The sequence below is a fragment of the Salmo trutta genome, chromosome 2 (genome assembly GCF_901001165.1).
Source record: "Salmo trutta chromosome 2, fSalTru1.1, whole genome shotgun sequence".
In the NCBI taxonomy this organism is placed as follows: domain Eukaryota; kingdom Metazoa; phylum Chordata; class Actinopteri; order Salmoniformes; family Salmonidae; genus Salmo; species Salmo trutta.
The window spans coordinates 12,541,507-12,564,120 of NC_042958.1; the positions used below are offsets into that span (position 1 = coordinate 12,541,507).

At 43.0% G+C, this 22,614-nt stretch overlaps 1 protein-coding gene across 1 annotated transcript in view; it reads left to right on the plus strand.

The window, feature by feature from the left end:
• Nucleotides 1-2,488: 2,488 nt before the first annotated feature.
• The window catches only part of LOC115150689 (LIM zinc-binding domain-containing Nebulette), a 78,149-nt gene continuing 58,023 nt past the window's right edge, over nt 2,489-22,614 (plus strand). Inside the window, exons 1-2 of the mRNA XM_029694217.1 lie at nt 2,489-2,557; nt 4,270-4,364. Coding sequence (XP_029550077.1) covers nt 2,489-2,557; nt 4,270-4,364 — 164 coding nt within the window. The remainder of the gene's footprint in view (nt 2,558-4,269; nt 4,365-22,614) is intronic.

Sequence of the window (22,614 nt, forward strand, 5' to 3'; positions counted from 1 at the left end):
GGATCGATTTGGAGGTGGAGGGTCCGTCATGCTCTGTAACGCTGTTCGTTACAGGGAAGACATTCTCCTTCCTCATGTGGTACCCTTCCTGCAGGCTCATCCTGACATGACCCTCGAGCATGACAGTGCTACCAGCCATACTGCTCCTTCTGAGCGTGATTTCCCGCAAGACAGGAATGTCAGTGTTCTGCCATGGCCAGTGAAGAGCCTGGATCTCAATCCCATTGAGCACATCTGGGACCTGTTGGATTGGAGGGTGAGGGCTAGGGCCATTCCCCCTAGAAATGTCCGGGAACTTGCAGGTGCCTTGGTGGAAGAGTGGGGTAACATCTCACAGCAGTCCAAATCTGGTGCAGTCCATGAGGAGAAGATGCACCAGATACTGACTGCTACCTTTGATTTTTTTTAAATAAATAAAAATCCTGGAATGAGTAGGTGTGTCCAAACTTTTGACTGGTACTGATAGTATTCAGACTCTTTTCTATGAGACTTGAAATTGAGCTCAGGTGCACAGGTGGACTCCAATCACCTGGGGTAAATTCAATTGATTGGACATGATTGTGTCGAGTCACAGATCTGGGGAAGGGTACCAAAACATTTCTGCAGCATTAAAGGTCCCCAAGAACACAGGGGCCTCCATCATTCTTAAATGGAAGAAGTTTGGAACCACCAAGACTCTTCCTAGAGCTGGCCACCCGGCTGAACTGAGCAATCGGGGGAGAAGGGCTTTGGTCAGGGAGGTGACCAAGAACCCGATGGTCACTCTGACAGAGCCCTAGAGTTCCTCTGTGGTGATGGGAGAAACTTCCAGAAGGACAACCATCTCTGCAGCACGCCACAAATCAGGCCTTTATGGTAGAGTGATCAGACGGAAGCCAGTCCTCAGTAAAAGGCACATGACAGCCTGCTTGGAGTTTGCCAAAAGGCACCTAAAGACTCTCAGACCATGAGAAACAAGATTCTCTGGCCTGATGAAACCAAGATTGAACTGTTTGGAGAGACCTGAAAATAGCTGTGCAGCAACACTCCCCATCCAACCTGACAGAGCTTGAGAGGATTTGCAGAGAATAATGGGAGAAACTCCCCAAATACACGTGTGCCAAGCTTGTCGCGTCATACCCAAGAAGACTTGATGCTGTAATTGCTGCCAAAGGTGCTTCAACAAAGTACTGAGTAAAGGGTCTGAATACTTATGTAAATCATTTACATTTTATTTATTTTTAAAAACCTGTTTTTTGCTTTTTCGCTATGGGGTATTGTGTGTAGATTGACGAGCAAAAAAAGGCCAAATTAATCAATTTCAGAATAAGGCAGTAACAAAATGTGGAAAAAGTCAAGGGTTCTGAATACTTTCCAAAGCCACTGTGTTCCTCTTGTCCAGATGTGTTACTGCCGTGTAAATAGTGATGCCATCTTCCGTGGATCGGTTGGAGCAGTAGGGAAATTGGACTGGGTCCAGTGTGCCTGGCATGCACTCCCCAAATGATTGAAACACAGGCCGAACCTCTATTTCCCATAACACTTCATTGATTGACTGCTGCTGTTATGTCACTTCAGGACAGACCTCTGGGGTGGAAATGGTTTGCAGTCGACCATAATGAGAGAGTGAGTCATTTGGTATGGGTATTGTGCTGAAAATGCTTTTAAGATGGGAAATTATTGCAAATTACAAATGCACATGGGGATGCACACACACTTTTTCAGGTGGTTTGTTGTGATTGGGATTTGTAGATCTATGTGTGTGCATGTGGTCGTGCCTATATTTCAGCTCATCCTCGGGATGGGATCCTTTTGATCTTCTTCCCACTGAATTTGTTATGTAATGCTGCCAGTCTCTTTGTCTTCACACAAATTACCATGGGACATTTTCTGCCTGTGCTCATCTTTCAGTTGTGCTGCTGGTCCACAGATTTAGGATTGCCACTGATGATGGAAACAAGGATGGTTCTACAGAGAATTAGGAGTCTTTTTTAAATGAAAAGATTGCAAAGTGAAGGAGCCATTCATGTGATGCTTGGCCTTTGACACAACGTAAACAAGTCAACATTGCTTATCTTTTGTTGCCTATGACAACAATTTTAGCCTATCCATCAGCTTTCAACGGTACATTAAATTGAATAGGCTTATGTTGAATTTCATTTGCTGCCTAGTTTGGCCTCGCTCTCTCTCTCTCTCTCTCTCTCTCTCAAATATAAAGAATGCAGGAACATCATGTGGTCTTGGCTTGGCGCTGTCGCTGAATCAAACAGCTTGGATCGTGGTAGGTGCTGTGTCACACAAGCAGCCACAGCTTACGTCTGTTCAATTGTAATGCGGCATCCACTCAGGACAGGGTAGTGACTGCGAACTCTGAGAGACGCGCTACTTTCTTTATTTCTACCGACTTGACCTCGGGATGTGAAGTAAAGCTGTTAACAGATTTCAAAGAACTATTTGCACACTAATACATTTGATTTATTGTCGAGGGGAATAAGACGCATATTTGAAAATGAACCCTCCGTGTGCGCGCTGTGGGAAAATTGTCTATCCGACGGAGAAAGTCAACTGCCTTGACAAGGTGAGATTATCACAATTTCAATGCACTCTTATGATTATGTCTATATCAGAATTAACTGCGCTGTATTTCAGCAGCCTGTTGGTGGATTTTTTTAAACTTTGATTCAAACTTCTCTTTGGCCACATAGTCTAATTTTACAGAACAGCGAGTGCACTGCTAAGCACAAAACCATAATAGCCAACATTTGACTATACCAAAAGTTCTTTTTTTGTGTGGTTTTGTTTAGCTTGTGTTACTCTCATGATATGTGTATTATAATGGCATATCTATTGTAGTATACACTCAGAAAAAGGGTCCATCTCCTATGGGGACAGCTGAAGAACCCTTTTAGGTTCTAGATAGCACCTTTTTTCCTAAGAGTGTAGGAGGATATTGAGCATCATATTGATGATGTAGCGTCATATTGACATGGCAAGGGGATGGGATAGCCTACAAGTTTACCCTTTATCCCCTGAAGGACATATTCTCAGATTTGCTCAATAGGGAATGACTGGCATTTTCTTGTGTGTGATCCTTTCATTTTTTAACTGCTCTTCCTTTTTGTGCACTTGACCAACATATGCATTCTGGTTTATGGTTGAATATGGCCTACAACTAGTTAATGATCGATTAATAGCCACTTTGCATTATTTTTCTCTGTCAGACCTAGGTCTATACTACTACTACTCCAATTTGTAAGTCGCTCTGGATAAGAGCATCTGCTAAATGACTTAAATGTAAATGTGTACTACTACTACTACTACTACTACTACTACTACTACTATTACCGTTTTTAATAATAGAAAGGTCCTTTAGGAGTGAGCGCCTTATGTCGAAGTTGTCAAAGCCAAACCCCTTAATTTAACTTAGTGTTTAAGTCCCTGGTCAATGTTTCAACTCCAGGAAGTTCCTCAATAGAAATGATTACCCAAGCCAGAGAACACAGTAAACCATCAACCCTTGGCTCTACTTTTTCCGCAGGCCTGCCCCTTACCTAAACCCCAAACCCTGGTCCTGGCCATATGGCCCTATGGAACCCATGTGGCCCACTTTCTGAGGACGTCACACACACATTACATCACGCACATGCAATCCACGTGAACACATCATGGGCACTGAATACTGTATGCCACCCATCCAAACAAATCCATGGCTGAAACGCCAGTGGACAGTCGTAGCACCGGTATATCTGCAACCAAATGCATGGCCTATTGTAGGCCGACAGCTCAGAACCCTATACATCAGAGACATAAATTCTTAGTAAAATTATTTACTCAATTTAGAATCAGTAATTTCCACAGAATGAGTTGAACTAGATAACCTTTGTTTAATTAATAAACCTTTCTTCTTGAGGACCTTATTAATTCACAAACTGGTCGTTTTTGTTTAGAACCACTTGGTTGTGATAATAGAAATCTGGAATATCGGTCATCTCTGCGCCTCCCAGCTAGTTGAGGGGCGGCAGGTTGCCTAGTGGTTAGAGCGTTGGGCCGGTAACCAAAAGGTTTCTAGATCAAATCCCCGAGCTGACAAGGTAAAAATCTGTCGTTCTGCCCCTGAACAAGGCAGTTAACCCAGTGTTCCTAGACCGTCATTGTAAATAAGAATTTGTTCTTAACTGACTTGCCTAGTTAAATAAAAAAGATCAGCCATTATTCATTCACAATTATTAGATTTGAGCACCAGTGCAAGGTCAAACTGACTTGAAATATAATTAGTGTTTTCTTTTCCAGAATTGGCATAAAGGATGCTTCCACTGCGAGGTGTGTAAGATGACTCTGAACATGAAGAACTACAAAGGCTACGATAAGAAGCCCTACTGCAATGCGTGAGTGTCGTTGCTATAGCTAATTATTTGCTTTGGTTTTAGGGCTTGTCAGGGGTCTTAAAGAGTTTTGTTGATTAAGTGGAGATGTAGAGTATGGACACATGGGAATTAATGGGCAATGCATGTATAGTGTAGGTGATTTGGAATCATGCTCTCGGAATGAGGTGGGCCTGCCTGACACTTTGTCGCCCTCGGATGCTGAGGGTGTCCTCTTGGTCTAATAGTTAAGGCGTTGGGTTGGTGAGCTTGAAACCCAGGTTCGATTCCCACCGGTTACACATGAACATAAAAAAATGGAGGTGAGTCCAGATGAGAATTTCCTAAAAAGTCAGTGTTACAGTACAGGGGAGCTAGTTCATGCATGTGAGAGAAAAGGCCCTGTCCTCGTCTCCAAAGCCTGGGTGATGTACCAGTAATCTCAGGCTTGTTACTTCTGAAACACACACATGACGTGTCTGGTTTTCCCTGGCTCTTTTTTAGGGCAAAGCTCTCAGATGAGAAATAAAAGAGTAGGCTGGAGACTGGCCTGTTGCATCGAACAACATGGGAACTAGGGCCTTCTATCAGAAAGCACAACAAGTCTATTTCAGTCCCCCAGCATGAAAGGAGATGGAGAGCCAATGCTTCTGCCTAGTTTTCTGCTTTGTGTTTCTCTTTACCATTCAAAAAAACAGCCCTTGGCTTATAACAGGCTCTTGTAGCAAACGATTGATACACAGGGAGGGAGGAAGGGAGGGATAGATGGATGGTAGAGAGGGAAAGAGGGATGGATAGAGGGATGGCTGGATATACACACACAATTACAGGAGTGCAATTACTGTTTCTTCTTTCTATATAAATCACAGCCCATGTGCTTGGTTACCTCTACCAAGCTCTGGTTCAGAACTGCAGGGTTACCTCTACCAAGCTCTGGTTCAGAACTGCAGGGTTACCTCTACCAAGCTCTGGTTCAGAACTGCAGGGAAGGGGAGTATGCACGCCCACTTAGCTGAACAAGTGTGGGTGAGATTAAGGGTCAGATTCTGATGCTAGTGTGGAAGTGTGGATGTATAGTGCAGTTTGTTCAAGAAGAACACCTCCAGCATTTCAATAACATTTTAAAGTGAATTTAATCTGCTGTCCTTGTATTGTTATTGATAGGATTGTGTGTAAAGGTGGTCCATACCACTCTTGCCAATGAGCTGATTCAATGTAGCCTTCATTTGAACAATATATAAGGCATAGACAATATATATTTGCTGTATTATCAGTACAGACACACAGTAGAAATGCCCAAACTGTTTTTCATCAAAAGTCTTGTTTCATGTCATTTCAACATATTTGTTTAGAGAAGTCCCCAAGAAAAGACTGTGTTATAGAGCCATACAGGTGAGTGTACCGAAACACAGCCTCTAAGTCTGCAAACAGAACACACGTTGTCCTACCCTCCTCACACACCCTGTAGCATTTACTTTATGGCTGCTTTGGGTGAAAATGACCCTGACTTTTAGGGCCATAAAGCTGTTTCTTCTCCCAGTGGGGGAGACTAATACAATGTAGCCTTTGTTTCAACCAAGCCCATCTATTTAATTATGATACTATACCTCTCCATAGCCTCTAGATGCCTTTAGTGTTCTGACCGTATTCCCTACATGACGGGCCAATAGAAAGATCATAGCAACGGATGTTGAACTGTGCCTGAAAACAAACAAACGTTTGTGTATGGCTGTGCATGTTTGAAAAATGACACACACTTTGTCATGGTGATTAGTATCAGTGAAATGAAGGTGTTCCTCAATATGTTGGAGTGGTTCACTCTTTTAAACACCGCCCCCACGCTTTCCAAACCTTGGGTCAGTACCTTAAAGGTTCTTATAATAACCAAGGTTCTTTGGACTCTCTCTCTCTCTCTCTCTCTCTCTCTCTCTCTCTCTTTTACTCACTCTTTCACTCTCTGAAACTTTTGGGAAAAAGTAATGCTACTTAGCTTTTGACCTTCAGGGTAAAGCTTCTCTTCCAGAGTCTTGGGACAGAATCTACTAAGTTGCAAGAATAGATGCTTTTCCCACTGGCTTCCTCTGTGTCTAGGTATTATAAGCCCTTGGTTTCTCCAGTATCTCCCTGTATGCATGCATATGTTTGTCGCATTTTAGGTCATGATGGGTTGTAATAAACTCTCAAATCTTACAGGTTGTGCATTGCATTTACATTTTCGACATATTTTAGTCTTATACCGAGTGACTAACAGTCAGTTCTGGGTTGGTATGAGACCCAGGAGTCACTCACTCCAGCGTTCACCTCCGCTTAAGCGTAGGTCAAGGAATACTGCGAGGTCAATTACATGTCAGGGGATGAGAAAATATTTCATCTGCCATTCCTGGCTCTTTTAAATGAAGCTGTGTGACACTGAGTTCCCAGTTCATCATTCATATTTAAGCATCCACTCCTGCATAGCGTTATTGCAGTGTAGAGGAAGGCTTATGTTCAGTCATGCCAATTCCATCTTTTAAATGCAAATTTCTCTATAAAATATTTATATTTAATTAACATCTCTTTTTAAGTTAGAATAATTAGATCATGTTATTTAATCTGACTTCTCAATAGAAAGTGGTGATGCAAAGATAAATCCCATTTCCAAGTCTGTCTGGTGTACTGTGCCTTATAGTTTTAAACCAAACCAAATATTGTATTTCCATAATATATTTATATTTAATGTCTACAGTATACCATAACTCTACCATATGAGGCAGTGATAGATGTGAATATCAATTGTATGAGAATGGTGACGATGACATGAGTGATTTTCAACTACTGCCATTGAGGGATATGACAAATGCCCCAAAAGCTAAGTAGCATTTCAAATTCCATTGTTCACCACACATACAGGGGTTGACAATGCAATTTGTCATGCAGACAAGAGATATGAGGGAATCTTATGTAACGCTCTGACTAATCTTTTATGAGAGAACCCAGAGCTGAAAAGCTGTGAAAAGGCAGAGATCTGAAGCAGAGTATCTTTTAGAGACGATACGCTCCAGAATGTTATGCATGAATAGTTATACAAATGAAAGCAAAACCATTAGTTATGTGTTGCATCGAAGCATGTGATTTTGACCTAATTAGGTATTTGATCAAATACAGCCAAGTTGCTCTTTATTTATTTGATATTATCCCCCCAACCTCTGTCACAAAGCGTTCCTGCTGCACAAGAGGTGCATCTCAATAGTCAAAAGAGTCATCCTCCACTCATCTCTTTTCCTCTACTTATTAAACTAACATGCTGCTAAATGGAATATATATTATTATTATATATTATAACATCAAAGAATGAGACAGGTGAAAGCGATTTCCAGGTCATTCCATTCTAGCATCCTCCATATTGCTATACAACTATCTTTTCAGATCAGCAAAGATGAAGGAAAGGAGACGAGGAGAGAAAGCCACTTAAAACAATTGAGAAACACCTGGGAACAAACAGAAGTACCAGTGAAGTGATGGCTGAGCTCAATGGCTGAGCTCAATGATCAGAGCGCCTATATAATAGAGTGCTGTATCGTGTTAATTTGGATTACTGAGGCCTGAGCTCATTAAAGCGACACCTAACGCAAAACCATCCAACAGCCCAGAAAACATCAGAGACGCAGCCTCAGCGCTCTACTATCTGTGTGAAATTCGAGAAAACAGGTGACTAGCGAAATATTGAAAAGGAAGGCATAGGGGCTTTGCCGCAAGGGTTTGAAAATGAGGTTTTTTGATCTACATATGTAGAATCTAAATTTGACCAGTTTCTCACAGCAGGAAAATAATCCTGCAGTGTCAGGAAATGTAAATTATTTTGTGGATAATAATTAATGGACATTTTTGTAGGGGTTGATATATTTTTTGTTTGGGCAAATCAAGTCTGACATTTTTAAAGTGGAAATTACAAACTTTTAGAAGCCGTTTTGAACCTTGAATACAGTACAAGGTTGCATTTCTTGCTGTGCAGGAAATCTCCTTCAACAATAGGGTGATCAAATGAAGATACTACAACTGTATGATGGGATTTAACATTGCAGCTTGTTTCTGATGGGAAAGGTTAGTTCATTTAATGTTGTGTTAATTTATTCTGCTGACCGCAGGTCTAAATGTCTAAACTAATGTCTTAAAAAGGGAGAAGGAACCGAATGTCAAACTTGCAGGTAAATCTTGCATTAATGGCAGTGAGAGTTGTTTTTATTTATGATATTTATTTTTTTACCCTTTTTCTCCCCAATGTTGTGGTATCCAATTGGTAGTTACAGTCTTGTCTCATCGCTGCAACTCCCGTACGGACTCGGGAGAGGTGAAGGTCGAAAGCTGTGCGTCCTCCGAAACACAACCCAACCAAGCCAAACTGCTTCTTGACACAATGCTCACTTAACCTGTGTCAGCGTGCACTGTGCCCGGCCCGCCACAATGGGACAAGGACATCCCTGCCAGTCAAACCCTCCCCTAACCCGGACAACGCTGGGTCGATTGTGCGCCGCCCCATGGGTCTCCTGGTCGCGGCCGGCTGCAACAGAGCCTGGACTCGAACCCAGAATCTCTAATGGCATAGCTAGCACTGCAATCCATGCCTTAGACCACTTTGCCACTCGGGAGGCCCCGGCAGTAAGAGTTGTGTGTCAATGAATTGAGTAAGTGCAGATCTCACCCTCGCAAGGCTGCCGGCCCAGACGGCATCCCTAGCCGCGTCCTCAGAGCATGCCCAGACCAGTTGGCTGGTGTGTTCACGGACATATTCAATCAATCCTTATCCCAGTCTGCTGTGCCCACATGTTTCAAGATGGTCACCATTGTTCCTGTTCCGAAGATAGCTTAGGTAACTGAACTAAATGACTATCGCCCCGTAGAACTCACTTCTGTCATCATGAAGTGCTTTGAGAGACTAGTCAAGGATCATATCACCTCCACCCTACCTGACACACTAGACCCACTCCAATTTTCTTACCGCCCCAATAGGTCCACAGACGACGCAATCGCCGTCACACTGCACACTGCCCTATCCCACCTGGACAAGAGGAATAACTATGTAAGAATGAGTTTGGAGGGAACCATAGTACCCTCCAAACTCGTCATTAACCTCGAGACCCTGGGTCTCGATCCCGCTCTGTGCAACTGGATCCTGGACTTTCTGACGGGCCGCCCCCAGGTGGTGAGGGTAGGAAACATCTCCACCCCGCTGATCCTCAACACTGGGGCCCTACAAGGGTGCGTTCTCACTCCTCTCCTGTACTCCCTGTTCACCCATGACTGCGTGGCCATGCACGCCTCCAACTCAATCATCAAGTTTGCAGACGACACTACAGTGGTAGGCTTGATTACCAACAACGACGAGACGGCCTACAGGGAGGAGGTGAGGGCCCACAGAGGGTGGTGTCAGGAAAATAACCTCTCACTCAAAATCAACAAAACAAAGGAGATGATCGTGGACTTCAGGCAACAGCACCACATCGACGAGACAGTAGTGAAGAAGGTGGAAAGTTTTAAGTTCCTCGGCATACACATCACAGACAAACTGAAATGGTCCACCCACACAGACAGCGTGGTGAAGAAGGTGCAACAGCGCCTCTTCAACCTCAGGAGGCTGAATAAATTTGGCTTGTCACCTAAAACACGCACAAACTTTTAAAGATGCACAATCGAGAGCATCCTGTCGGGCTGTATCACCGCCTGGTACGGTAACTGCTCCGCCCACAACCTCAATGCTCTCCAGAGGGTAGTGCGGTCTGCACAACGCATCACCGGGGCAAACTACCTGCCCTCCAGGACACCTACAGCACCCGATGTCACAGGAAGGCCAAAAATATCATCAAGGACAACAACCTCCCGAGCCACTGCCTGTTCACCCCGCTATCATCCAGAAGGCGAGGTCAGAACAGGTGCATCAAAGCTGGGATCGAGAGACTGAAAAACAGCTTCTATCTCAAGGCCATCAGACTGTTAAACAGCTACCACTAACATTGAGTGGCTGCTGCTAACATAGACTCAAATCTCTGGCTACTTAAATACCTTTTAAATCCATTTATTACATTTATCACTAGTCATTTTAATAACGCCACAATAATGTCTACATATCCTACATTACTTATGTCATATGTATATGTGTTCTATACCATCTACTGCATCTTGCCTATCGCTCATCCATGTATTTATATGTACATATTCTTATTCATCCCTTTACATTTGTGTGTATAAGGTAATGTAATGAACACGATGGGAGACAGAGAGCTGGTTTCAAGTGTAGGGCACAGCAGGTGTTTATTGTAAAGGACCACAGGAGGAGGAAGGTAGCTGGGTCCAGGGCCAGGCAGAAGATTATACACAGGAGGAGGCAGGTAGCTGGGTCCAATGGCAGACAGAAGGTCATACACAGGGGTCCAAAAAGGCAACAGTACAGGCAGGGAAAAGGCTAGTAACGTTGTCCGGGAGATCAGGCAATAGGTTGTTAACAGGAGATCCAATAAAGTACAGGCAGGAAATGGGCAAAAGGCGTTGTTAGTGAGGCAGGCAAAAACTATCATACACAGGAGGAATAAATTACAGGAAAAACAGCACTCTGAATAGAAGTATGTCACAAAACAAAAAATTCCTCACAATGATGGTGTGCAAAGAACTGAACTAAATAGTGTGTGATAATGACATACAGGTGTGGGAACAGGTGATCAGAATTCAGGTGATTGGGATCTGGAGAGTGAGCTGCGTTCAGGGGATCTATGCGTTTGAGAGAGTGAGCTGCGTTCAGGGGATCTATGCGTTTGAGAGTGTGAGTTGGAAAGTGGGCTGGAGAGTGAGCTGTGTTCAGGGGATCTATGCGTTTGAGAGAGTGAGCTGCGTTCAGGGGATCTATGCGTTTGAGAGTGTGAGTTGCAAGCAGACGTACAGGTAGTCGTTCTGAATGTGTTAGATTACTTGTTAGATATTACTGCACTGTCGGAGCTAGAAGCACAAGCATTTTGCTACACTCGCATTAACATCTGCTAACCATGTGTATGTGACCAATAAAATGTGATTTGATTTGAAGATTTGGCCCAGAATGTCCAAGATAATGTCATGTCACCACCCGTACTGGCTGCTCCGGTAGACCTAGTAGTGTCATTTAGAATAAGCCTCTCGGCTAGGCCTGTATGAATAGCGAACATCCTTCTCTGTGGCTTTCAAAGGGGAACACTGGTAAACATGTACAGAATCTGGAATGTTAAATCCCATCATATAGAAAGTATATATCATATAATTTTTTTGTTTAATATTAATTTATTCAAATCAACAAAGTCTCAGTTAACAGTATTAGCTAAGGTGCCTTTAATGATGATGATGCAGTCTTAACAATGAATAGCCAACCCATTATCACAGATTATTGTGAAATAGACACAAATTGCTAATTGGAAATTTGTGACAGGCACACAAAAATATATTTTTTCGTGTAAATTTCAATCACAATTTAATTTGACTCTTTTTAAAATAGATTTCTCAAGTAATTTCCATCAGTGTAAGTGAAAAGAACCCTATTTATAACCCCCCCCCTTTCTCTCTCTCGCTGCAACTGCTGAGGTTGTGATGTGCTGTGCTGTAAGGGAAAGGATGTACTCAGCCGGCACCAAGGGCATGATGGATTATTCAGTGAAAGTCTTCATTTTAACCTCTTATCTCAGAGTAAATCAGCCCAAAACAGCTTTTAATCACCTCGACAGCCATGCAGATAATTATAGGTCTCTCTGGCTCCCCAAAGCTTTTCTGTAAAGTAATTACATTAAACTGTTTTTATCCTTTTGGGTATGTTACTGTACCTTGTTAGCCTCAAGAAGAGAGCCTGTCTACGAAAAAACAGGACATTTTAAAACTTGACATGATGCACCACAGGTTGTCATTTTATCTGTGGGAATACATGGTTTTTGAAATGGCCATAAACCTACTCTATAGATGGAGTGGGGCTATTTAAGGGGAAGTTCATACTCTGATGAAGGCTCTTTAGCAAACAACTTGGTCAAATAGAAACCCACATCAAGAAGAAATTAGTGTATGCAACTTTCTTATTCATTTGCATAAGTGGAGGTCCTGAGATGTGTCTGTTTTGGGGGTCATCGCCGGGATGAGATGCTGTTGTAGAACATATGGACTAGCACAGAGTAGCTATAGCTCCAGAGTAGACCTGTCCTGTCAGGGGGAATGGTCTGACTCAGGGGCCATGGATCCACCCTGATTTGGGGGACACACGTTTGCTGGCTATAAGCCTGATGGGATATAATACATGTTATATGTAATGTACAGTCTACAGAGTGGCTGAGGCAGAAGTAGGGCAGTAGAGGCATAGTCCTCCCTTGGTCCATTCTATCTACAATGGACCCTATATAGTACAATCCCACCAGACAATGTAGAGTTTTTTTCACAATAGTGTTTTTTGAGCATTAGCCTGCATTCCTGCTTGGTGAAATACCACTCAGGCAGTATAACATTCAGGAGGATTACTGTCTGTAGTGTCCACGTTTTTGTGTTGAGGTTAGGTACACGGCTGCCAGTTTAAAACCTTTTACAGCAGTGGGCTAAATCATGGTCTTGGTAGTCATAAACAAATCTACTTTGAAACAAAAGTATACACCTCACACATGGTTATAGGATAAAAGAAGAAGACCTGGACCATGTCAGATATAGAGTTGAGATGTATTACATGTTGAGTTTGCACCTCAGTGTTACTCTTCATATACATCACAGAAGAAAAACTGTTTCACATAGAAACACCGGATTTTCGGCGGGTTAAAAAAATCAATAATATTAGAATTATAAGTAATATTATTTATGATAAACATGAAAAATATGATTCATATTCCACCCATGAAGCAACTAGGTCATGTGACGGCAGGAAAGGGCTACAAGTCCTTGTCGATAGCTGATGAGAGGGAAGACGATGCTCTGGCCTTTCTCTGCGTTTTGCAGCAACCTGCATAACGACACTTGGAGCTGACCCCATGTTTATTCCGCTTGGCTGAGCATCACACAACTGACGAGAGGGGTTCACTTGTAAGAGGAGTAGAAAGAGAGCATCTTGAACGGACGGATTTATCTGGAGTAGACCACACGTCCTTGGGAGGTTTTATTTCAGCCGCTAGAAGCATACAGAGGGTGACTGGTCAGGATGGATGTGAAAGTCATATTCCATACATGCGATAACAGCATTAAGATCGTAATAAGCTGTTTCAGCGTGCACAGTCACAGAACAGCCAAGAGAGGGAGAGCACAGATTTAGCCTGTTAGGGATCCAATTAATTCAGCATTGCTTAACAAGGTATGGATGATGGTTTTGGTGTACATGCATTTATTTGTGTGTATGTGTGTGTGTGTGTGTGTGTGTGTGTGTGTGTGTGTGTGTGTGTGTGTGTGTGTGTGTGTGTGTGTGTGTGTGTGTGTGTGTGTGTGTGTGTGTGTGTGTGTGTGTGTGTTCAAAAATGAACATTAAGAGCGATGGCTATCTGTCGCTTCCTCTGTTATCTCCCAGCAGGCCAAGGGAACAGGAAGTTGGAACCCCCAAGTTGGACATCAAAGCAACCATTGTTTCTCTTTCACATAGAAAAACAAAACATCCAAGAATAAGACCAACCTAGTGCTACTGCAGACTGGGAGGGTCACCCACAGACAGCATGATAATGCCACAGTAACATTTAAACAATGCCCTCCACATCGGTCATCACAATCCGGCAGCCTCAGAGCATTGTAAATCTCTGCCGTTTCACCCGAAGGATAAAGAAACTTTCAACGTGAACAGGATGTCTCCCGAGTGTGTTATTGGAATCATTGTTTGGAAGGACATGGAGGTTATATTTAGGCCTGACGCTCATGTGAGAACCAAATGTTTCAGTCATGTAAACCAAGCGGTTTTGGATCGGTTTCTGTCTTACCAGGGGGGATGCAAAGACCCATTTAGCCATTTCTCATTTACTCAGTGTTGATTTGATTTATTTATTTACCAGGGATTATGAGCGCAAGCATTGAAGTCTAAATGTATAACATTATCCGATTGAAGCGGTGCATTTTGTGCAATTAGCTGAAACACCCCTCCAGTGCCAATTATCAACAAGAGTAATGAACTTGTAGATTATGACGCACAGTTTTTACGTGTTGGAGATGAGAAATACACTGAGTATACAAAACATTAAGAACACCCGTATGTATCAAGAATGCCTAGTGGTTAGAGGGTTGGACTAGTAACCGAAAGGTTGCAAGTTCAAATCCCTGAACTGACAAGGTACAAATCTGTCGTTCTGCCCCTGAACAAGGCAGTTAACCCACTGTTCCTAGGCCGTCATTAAAAATAAGAATTTTTTCTTAACTGACTTGCCTAGTTAAATAAAGGTAAAATTAAAAATAAATAAAAAATGTTCCACCACCCAGTGGACATCCAGCCAACTTGACACAACTGTGGGAAGCATTGGAGTCAATGTGGGCCAGCATCCCTGTGGAAACTTTTGGACACCTTGTAGAGTCCATGCCCTGATGAATTGAGGCTGTTCGAAGGGGAAGGGGGCGGAGACGCAAACCCAAGGTGTTGGGTTCTGGGCAGAGGTAGACGGGTTGCCCGATTTGGTTTATATCTAGTAGCAGGCTTATTCATGACTGCAGCTTGGCACTGCTGCACACACACACACACACACACACACACACACACACACACACACACACACACACACACACACTACACAGAGTTGAGTATTGAGTCAGCCCTGGTAGATGGATGACCTCGAGACAGAGGAAAAGACAGACACTAGGAGAGAGTGACTCTGGAGTGAGCAGCACCCAGTCAACAACAGCAGCCCACATTGATCCAAACTCCTCTAATTAGACTACACACACACACACACACACACACACACCTGCGTCTAGGTTTCATTTTTGTCAACCCTATCCAGCTTTTGTGCAGGTTAAGAATAGGAGGCACATTTGGACAGTAAAATAAAATGGACTATTTTGAATGTGAAGGGAATGGCTCTCTGATACTCTCCTGGCTGGTAGCCATGTTTTTCTGCCCTGCTGAGAGGAGCAAAAAGAGAGGAGAGGTACAAGAGAGACTTAGAACTCCCCACCTAATCCACTCCACCCCTAACCTGCCCAATAAACTTGCTTCTAAAATAGTCCCTTTCAGGATACACTCTAATTCTCAGGGTTGAAAGAGACATGAGCGTGTGTGTGTGTGTGTGTGTGTGTGTGTGTGTGTGTGTGTGTGTGTGTGTGTGTGTGTGTGTGTGTGTGTGTATGTGGGCCGTTGCTACGGGAGACCATTTTCATCCCGATCATTCTTCACTTAGTGTTCATTTGAGAAGTATACTTTAGTTCTGAACTATCTTCAACGGCAATCAACAATCAATTGTACTGTATGTCTCTTGATACAAATTCACATCTGGACCATTGATTGGGTTGGTAAGCGACCCTGATAATAAGCTCTCTTTGAGGACATTTTTACGTCCATTGTCAGGATTATCAATCGATCATTATTTGTGACTGTTCTCCTGCAGGTCTGATGATCCATTTTCAATGTCCAGCTCTGGTTGGGAGTTGTATTGCAGAGTCCAACATTGAACACTAAGCATCATACCACCTGGCTTCTAACACCATAAATAAGACCCTGGGCATAATTACATTTTAATGCCTTGTTGGCTTCCACATCTGCCCTTGTGGATAAGCAATATAATGCAGGCTGCAGCACTCAGAATAATACTGTGTGTGTGTGTGTCAATTTCTGATAGAGGACATGCTAGTTAGTGCATATTTGTATGGTTTTATAGTAAGCAATATGTCTGTGCTTAAGCCAGCATGAAGTGTATGTGTGTGTGTGTGTGTGTGTGTGTGTGTGTGTGTGTGTGTGTGTGCCCTTGTGCTTCAATTGAACTGACTAGCTCTGTTGACTGGGGTGGTTAAGAAACCGTCCCACAGTAAAGGGTAGCAAGCCAAGTCATCGTATCTTTCCATACTCTGCAACCATCCCATTTCTCTGAATCTGTCCTGAGCCAACACATTATGCACTACACATTATTTGACACGGTCAGTTGATTGAGAACAGTTATTTTCTCTTTTTAAAGAACAACCTGGGCAACAGTCACAGTGGAGAGGAGAGGGGTGGCAGGAGACAATTGGAAGCTTGCGTTAGAATTGTGATTTTGTTATTGAAAGACCTCTATTAGATACTGTAGCGTTTCCCAAACTTCCCCAGTAACCCCAGTTGTTACACTTGTTTGATCTAGGACTAGGTCATCAAGCCCTGAATGATTTGAATCAGTTGTCCTAGGACTGAAATATATCAAATACGTGAAATTACGGAGGAGCTTTGGTTTGGTGTTCTTTCCCCTATTGGACAAACTTGGTAAACCTGTCCCTCGACATAACACTCCCCCCAATGTACGGAGTACAATTTAGAGATTCACTGAGTTAGAGCTAGGGCTGTTGCGGTGACGCCATTACCGGTCACGAGTCATGAAGGCAGTCAAATTCCATGTGAGCATTTAGTCACCATAATTCGGCTTCTCTAAGCTCTGATTCTGCTGATGGTCATTAGTAGCCTACAAAGCCTTCTAACTACCTGGTACTCAGCACTCTATTGTCCCTCTAATCACTCTGACATCAATGCAAATGTAATCAAAAATCTAATGAAGCACTTCATGAGAACCCATGAGCTCATGTTGCTCAACATTTCTATAGGCTACGCAAATGTGTGAGAAAACTGACTGATGGCCTCTTAAAAAGAGGAGGATCCCATCAGCTTTCTATAGGCTAGGCCTCCTATATTTTTTTCTCAACTTTCCTAATATTAAGCACATTGCTTATATTTACAATAGCCTACCTGGCTGGCATGAAAATGAACCACGGGGAAAGCATCCTCCAGTCGCTATTTAAGTGCATAGACGGTATGTATGTTTTTCCCGCTGGCCCTGTTTTGATACAGGTACATGATAATGGTCCATTCAAAACCTAAACAAATGTCATATATATATATATATATATATATATATATATATATATATTATTTAGTATGAATATAGTGAATATATTAGCCTATCACTTGTGAATGATGCCCAGAATAAGAAACAATGCCTTTTTTTTGCAACTTGTTCTGATCATAGTCACACACCTCATGTAGCCTAGCCCATAGGCCTATATGTTTTAATAAGGTTTGTATCACAACTAAAGTGGCCAAATAACTTTAAGCACATTCATCTGCTTTATAAGGGGTGTAGAGCCTGACTGTTTTCTCTGCTGCCACATGGTAAGCAGTACCGGAGCGCCAAGTCTAGGACCAAATAGGCTCTTTAACAGCTACCCCCAAGCCATAAGACTGCTGAACAATTAATCAAATGGCCACCGGGCTATTTACATTGACACCCCCCTCCCCCCTTTCATTTGTACACTGCTGCTACTCGCTGTTTATTATCTATGCAGTCACTTCATCCTACCTACATGTACAAATTACCTCAACTAACCTGTACCAACGCACACTGACTCGGTACCGGTACCCCCTGTATATAGCCTCGTTATTTATTTATATTTTTTATTTAACCTTTATTTAACTAGGCAAATCAGTTAAGAACAAAATCTTATTTTCAATGACGGTCTAGGAACAGTGGGTTAACTGCCTTGTTCAGGGGCAGAACATCCGATTTTTATCTTGTCAGCTCGGGGATTCGATCTAGCAACCTTTCGGTTACTGGCCCAACGCTCAAATCATTAGGCTACCTGCCGTTATTGTTATGCTATTGTGTTACTTCTTATTATATTTTACTTTAGTTTACTTCAATATTTTCTTAACTCTTCTTGAACTGCACTGTTGGTTAAGGGCTTGTAAAGTAGGCGTTTCACATTAAGGTCTACACTTGTTGTATTCGCCGCATTTGACCAGTAAAGTTTAATTAGTTTTTTTTAGGGTGCATTATGGCCACAAAGGGAATGGCGCCATGAAATTCGAGGCATTATCAAGTGCTTGTCAAATTGTGAATGAGAGACTATTGGAGTATGTACAGCTTGCGCAAAAAAACAAAGCAGAGCTCATGCCTTTCAAATGACTTTTTTCAAATCATCATTAGAGTCTCATCATGCAGCCTTACAATGTATTAAACATCAAAACATATAGCCCAATGTTTGTAGAACAACTAAAGTTATATTAATAACTCTAAATTAAGCATATAGGAATACCTGTTTCATTGTTAACCACACTACACAGAATATTTGCATGTGCGCTTTCCCTCAAATCATTTGGAAAAAATATTCTTTCTATTTTATTCAGCTTTGTTCAATTGTATTCTTCATACTATAAAATAATACAAATTAATGCCACGGAATTATAAGCAAATATTTTCTGCTGTTGAACTAATGTAGCCCACAGCCATTTGGCATAGAACCTAACATAAGAACAACAGAGTATCAGAATATGCTATTCTTTTCTTCTGAAATATCATGCTTCTTTAGATCTGTCTAAAGTAAATAATAGATTTATTGTGAAGGTGTAGGTTATATTACATGGATTTATTCAACTTTTTAAAATGGCTTGTAGGCTATGTCTGGAAGCCAGGAGATGCTAAATGTGGTTATGTTAATTAACGGTCAATTACGGTGAGACCGACAGTTATTTGCTTGACAATCACCAGCTGATGAAATTTCGTGACCGCCACAGCCCTAGCTGAAGCATCCCAAAACAAGGAGAAAATGTTTGATTCCTACTATGATATTTTGTATAGTGAGCATGCAGTTGATGTTGAAATCCACACCTTGCTTCCCAGACAGCGGCTATGCTGGGAGGTTTAACTACAAGTCAGAGTGTGGTTGGAACTGGGCACACACTGGTTGAATCAACGTTGTTTCCACGTCATTTCAATGAAATGACGTGGAATAGACGTTGAATTGACGTCTGTGCCCAGTGGGTGCTGAAGTAAAAACAGTGTGGTTGGAACTGGGCACACACTGGTTGAATCAACGTTGTTTCCACGTCATTTCAATGAAATGACGTGGAATAGACGTTGAATTGACGTCTGTGCCCAGTGGGTGCTGAAGTAAAAACAGTGTTACCATTGTGAGTGGATGTGCTTGTATGTTGCTGTCCGTATATCCAGTTTGTTCCTTAAACAGAGGTGATTTGTGCTCAGCTGCAATCCAGACTATTTTGTTGTGCCAACACGTATTTCTTTATCTCCATTCTGCTCCAATAAAGTAATATTACCTCCAGATGGGGAGAAAACAGACATTGTCAGAACCTCTGAGTAAATGAAAACGAGGGACTTCACATTTCAGGAGGCTTTTTAGTGTTTTTTAATGGTGTAGTCCAGGGATAAACAGCTTATTGTAGGCCTACCTCTCATTTTTATTCTGGCTGAGGAAGAGGTACCTTGGCTGCTGAATGAGTGTATGACATCCCACAGAGTGGGCCTTTGTTTCAGGGGATTGGGTTGCACCGCCCGAACAAAGTGTCCAGGGTTGCCAATGGAGACTGGGGCCACTGAAGTGTAACTCTAGGCCTGGAGAGGGGGGAGGTAGGGACAGGGCCCACTCACACACACACTGCCCATCTCTCCTCTCCCCAAGGCTTTTAGCTGAACTAGCCCAAGAGACGGTAACCAAAGCCCCACATGAAACCTTTCTCTGAGCCTCTGCTCCTGTGACAGAGAGAGAATGCTTGTTTTGAAGGTACTCTAGCTACAAGTTCGGTTTCCGGAATAGTTCCACTTGGGCCAAGTTGTTTACTGTGGTTTACCTGTCTTTCTTGCCGTCTTCTAGATGCCCCGTGGCAGGGCTATTCAACTCCAGGCCTGAGGGGCCAAACCTTTCTTGTCAGGGACTGATTCAGACCTGGGACACCAACTGGTGGGAGAAAAGAGAGCCAGTAGAATGTTGACCCTCCAGGCCTGGAGTTGAATAGCCAGGCCCATTGTGTTTACATCCCAGTATCTATAGACATGCTACAGGCACCAAGGGATGGAACGATACTGAATTCTCATGTGCAGTACCAGTGGTACAAATGGGATGGGAATAGAGGATGAGTCAGAGATACACTTCCTGGTCCTCTTGTTCCTGCTCCTCCCCCCTGTATTGTTTAGCATTGTTTACAGGAAGTAATTGCTGTGGGGATAGTGAGGCTACATACCGACAGACTATTGGCGTCACCCCAAAAAAAGGGACAAAGCCTGGGGTGTTTCATTACAACACAAGTTAGCTCTTGCTGAGTGAGTGTTCTGTGCGGTCGTTAAGGTCATACTTAGGTCATTTGATCATGTGATCAGAGGGGTCTAGTATTTTAGACAGGTAGCCTCAACATCCATGTTGAGGAAGACACTCCCATCAAATTCTATATTGTGTAAGACGGAAAAACACAAAAAAGGATTGTTACATGGCTACTTTGAAGAATCTCAAATAATTTAATAATAATAATATACACTTTTTTGATTCCATATGTATTATTTCATAGTTGTGATGTCCTCACTATTATTCTACAATGTAGAAAATAGTAAAAAATAAAGAAAAACCCTTGAATGAGTAGGTGTGTCCAAACCTTTGACTGGTACTGTATATCGGCAGCATCACCCTTTGAGAGAGATGGCAGGGAATGAGACTGAAAGACTCATGCTAAAAACCTTGCCATCTGTCCAACACTCCACACTGTAGCGTCCAGAGTCTGAATGAGTGAGATTCTGGATCCAGGGAGATAAAGTAGTCCGTTTTAGTCGGTCCCATAGTCCTGCAGCCAGGGGGGAATTCTCAGGGGAACTGTTAGAAGTGTTCCACAGCAGCAAGCTCTCTTCAGCTGTGGAACTGAATAACAAACAGTAGTCTTTTTTATGATGAATAATGTCAAAGGTATATTGTTTCCCTGCTGCTTCAAAATGATATGTATCGGTATGTAAGGTTCTGACTAGAACAGCCAGTAGAATGCTGAGCTTTATGACCGACGCCATTCTCGATATCTGTCGGCTGCTGTCTCTGCTTCAGTTTAAGTCGGCACACAATCAAGCCAGTGATCTTATATCAGTGATTTCTGTTATATACTGAAAAAATATCTAAATACAACATGTAAAGTGTTGGTCCCATGTTTCATGAGCTGAGATCCCAGAAATGTTCCATATGCACAAAAAGCTTATTTCTCAAAAATGTTGTGCACAAATGTGTTTACATCCCTGTTAGTGGTTATTTTTCATTTGCCAAGATAATCCATCCACCTGACTGGCGTGGCTTATCAAGAAGCTGATTAAACAGCGTGATCATTACACAAGTTCACCTTGTGCTGGGGATAATAAAAGGCCACTCTAAAATGTGGAAGTTTGTCACACAACACAATGCCACTGTCACACCCTGATCTGTTTCACCTGTCTTTGTGCTTGTCTCCACACCCCTCCAGGTGTCGCCCATCTTCCCCATTATCCCTTGTGTATTTATTCCTGTGTTCTCTGTTTGTATGTTGCCAGTTCGTCTTGTTTGTCAAGCTTACCAGCGTTCGTCCTGTCAGCTCCTTTCTTTTCCCAGCCTCTCTCTTTCCTCCTGGTTTTTGACCCTTGCCCGCCTGACCAATCTGCCTGTCCCTGAGCCTGTCTGCCGTCCTGTACCTTTGCTCCCCCTCTGGATTACTGAACTCTCCCTGACCTTGAGTCTGCTTGCCATCTGGTACCTTTGCTCCACCTCTGGGTTACTGAACTCTCCCTGACCTTGAGTCTGCCTGCCGTCCTGTACCTTCATTTCCCCTCTGGGTTATTGAACTCTGCCTGACCCTGAGTCTGCCTGCCGTCCGGTACCTTTGCTCCCCCTCTGGGTTATTGAACTCTGCCTGACCCTGAGTCTGCCTGCCGTCCGGTACCTTTGCTCCCCCTCTGGGTTACTGAACTCTGCCTGTCCCTGACCTTGAGTCTGCCTGCCGTCTGGTACCTTCACTCCACCTCTGGGTTACTGAACTTTGCCTGTTCCTGAGTCTGCCTGCCGTCTGGTACCTTTGCTCCCCCTCTGGGTTACTGAACTATCCCTGACCCTGAGCCTGCCTGCCTTGACCTGTCGTTTGCCTGCCCCTAGTGTTACAATAAATATTGTTACTTCACACGGTCTGCACTTGGGTCTTACCTTGATCCCTGATTGCCACAGATGTCTCAAGTTTTGAGGGAGTGTGCAATTGGCATGCTGACTGCAGGAATGTCCAACAGAGCTGTTGCCAGATAATGTAATGTTAATTTCTCTACCATAAGCCGCCTACAACATTGTTTTAGAGGATTTGGCAGTACGTCCAACCGGCCTCACAACCGCA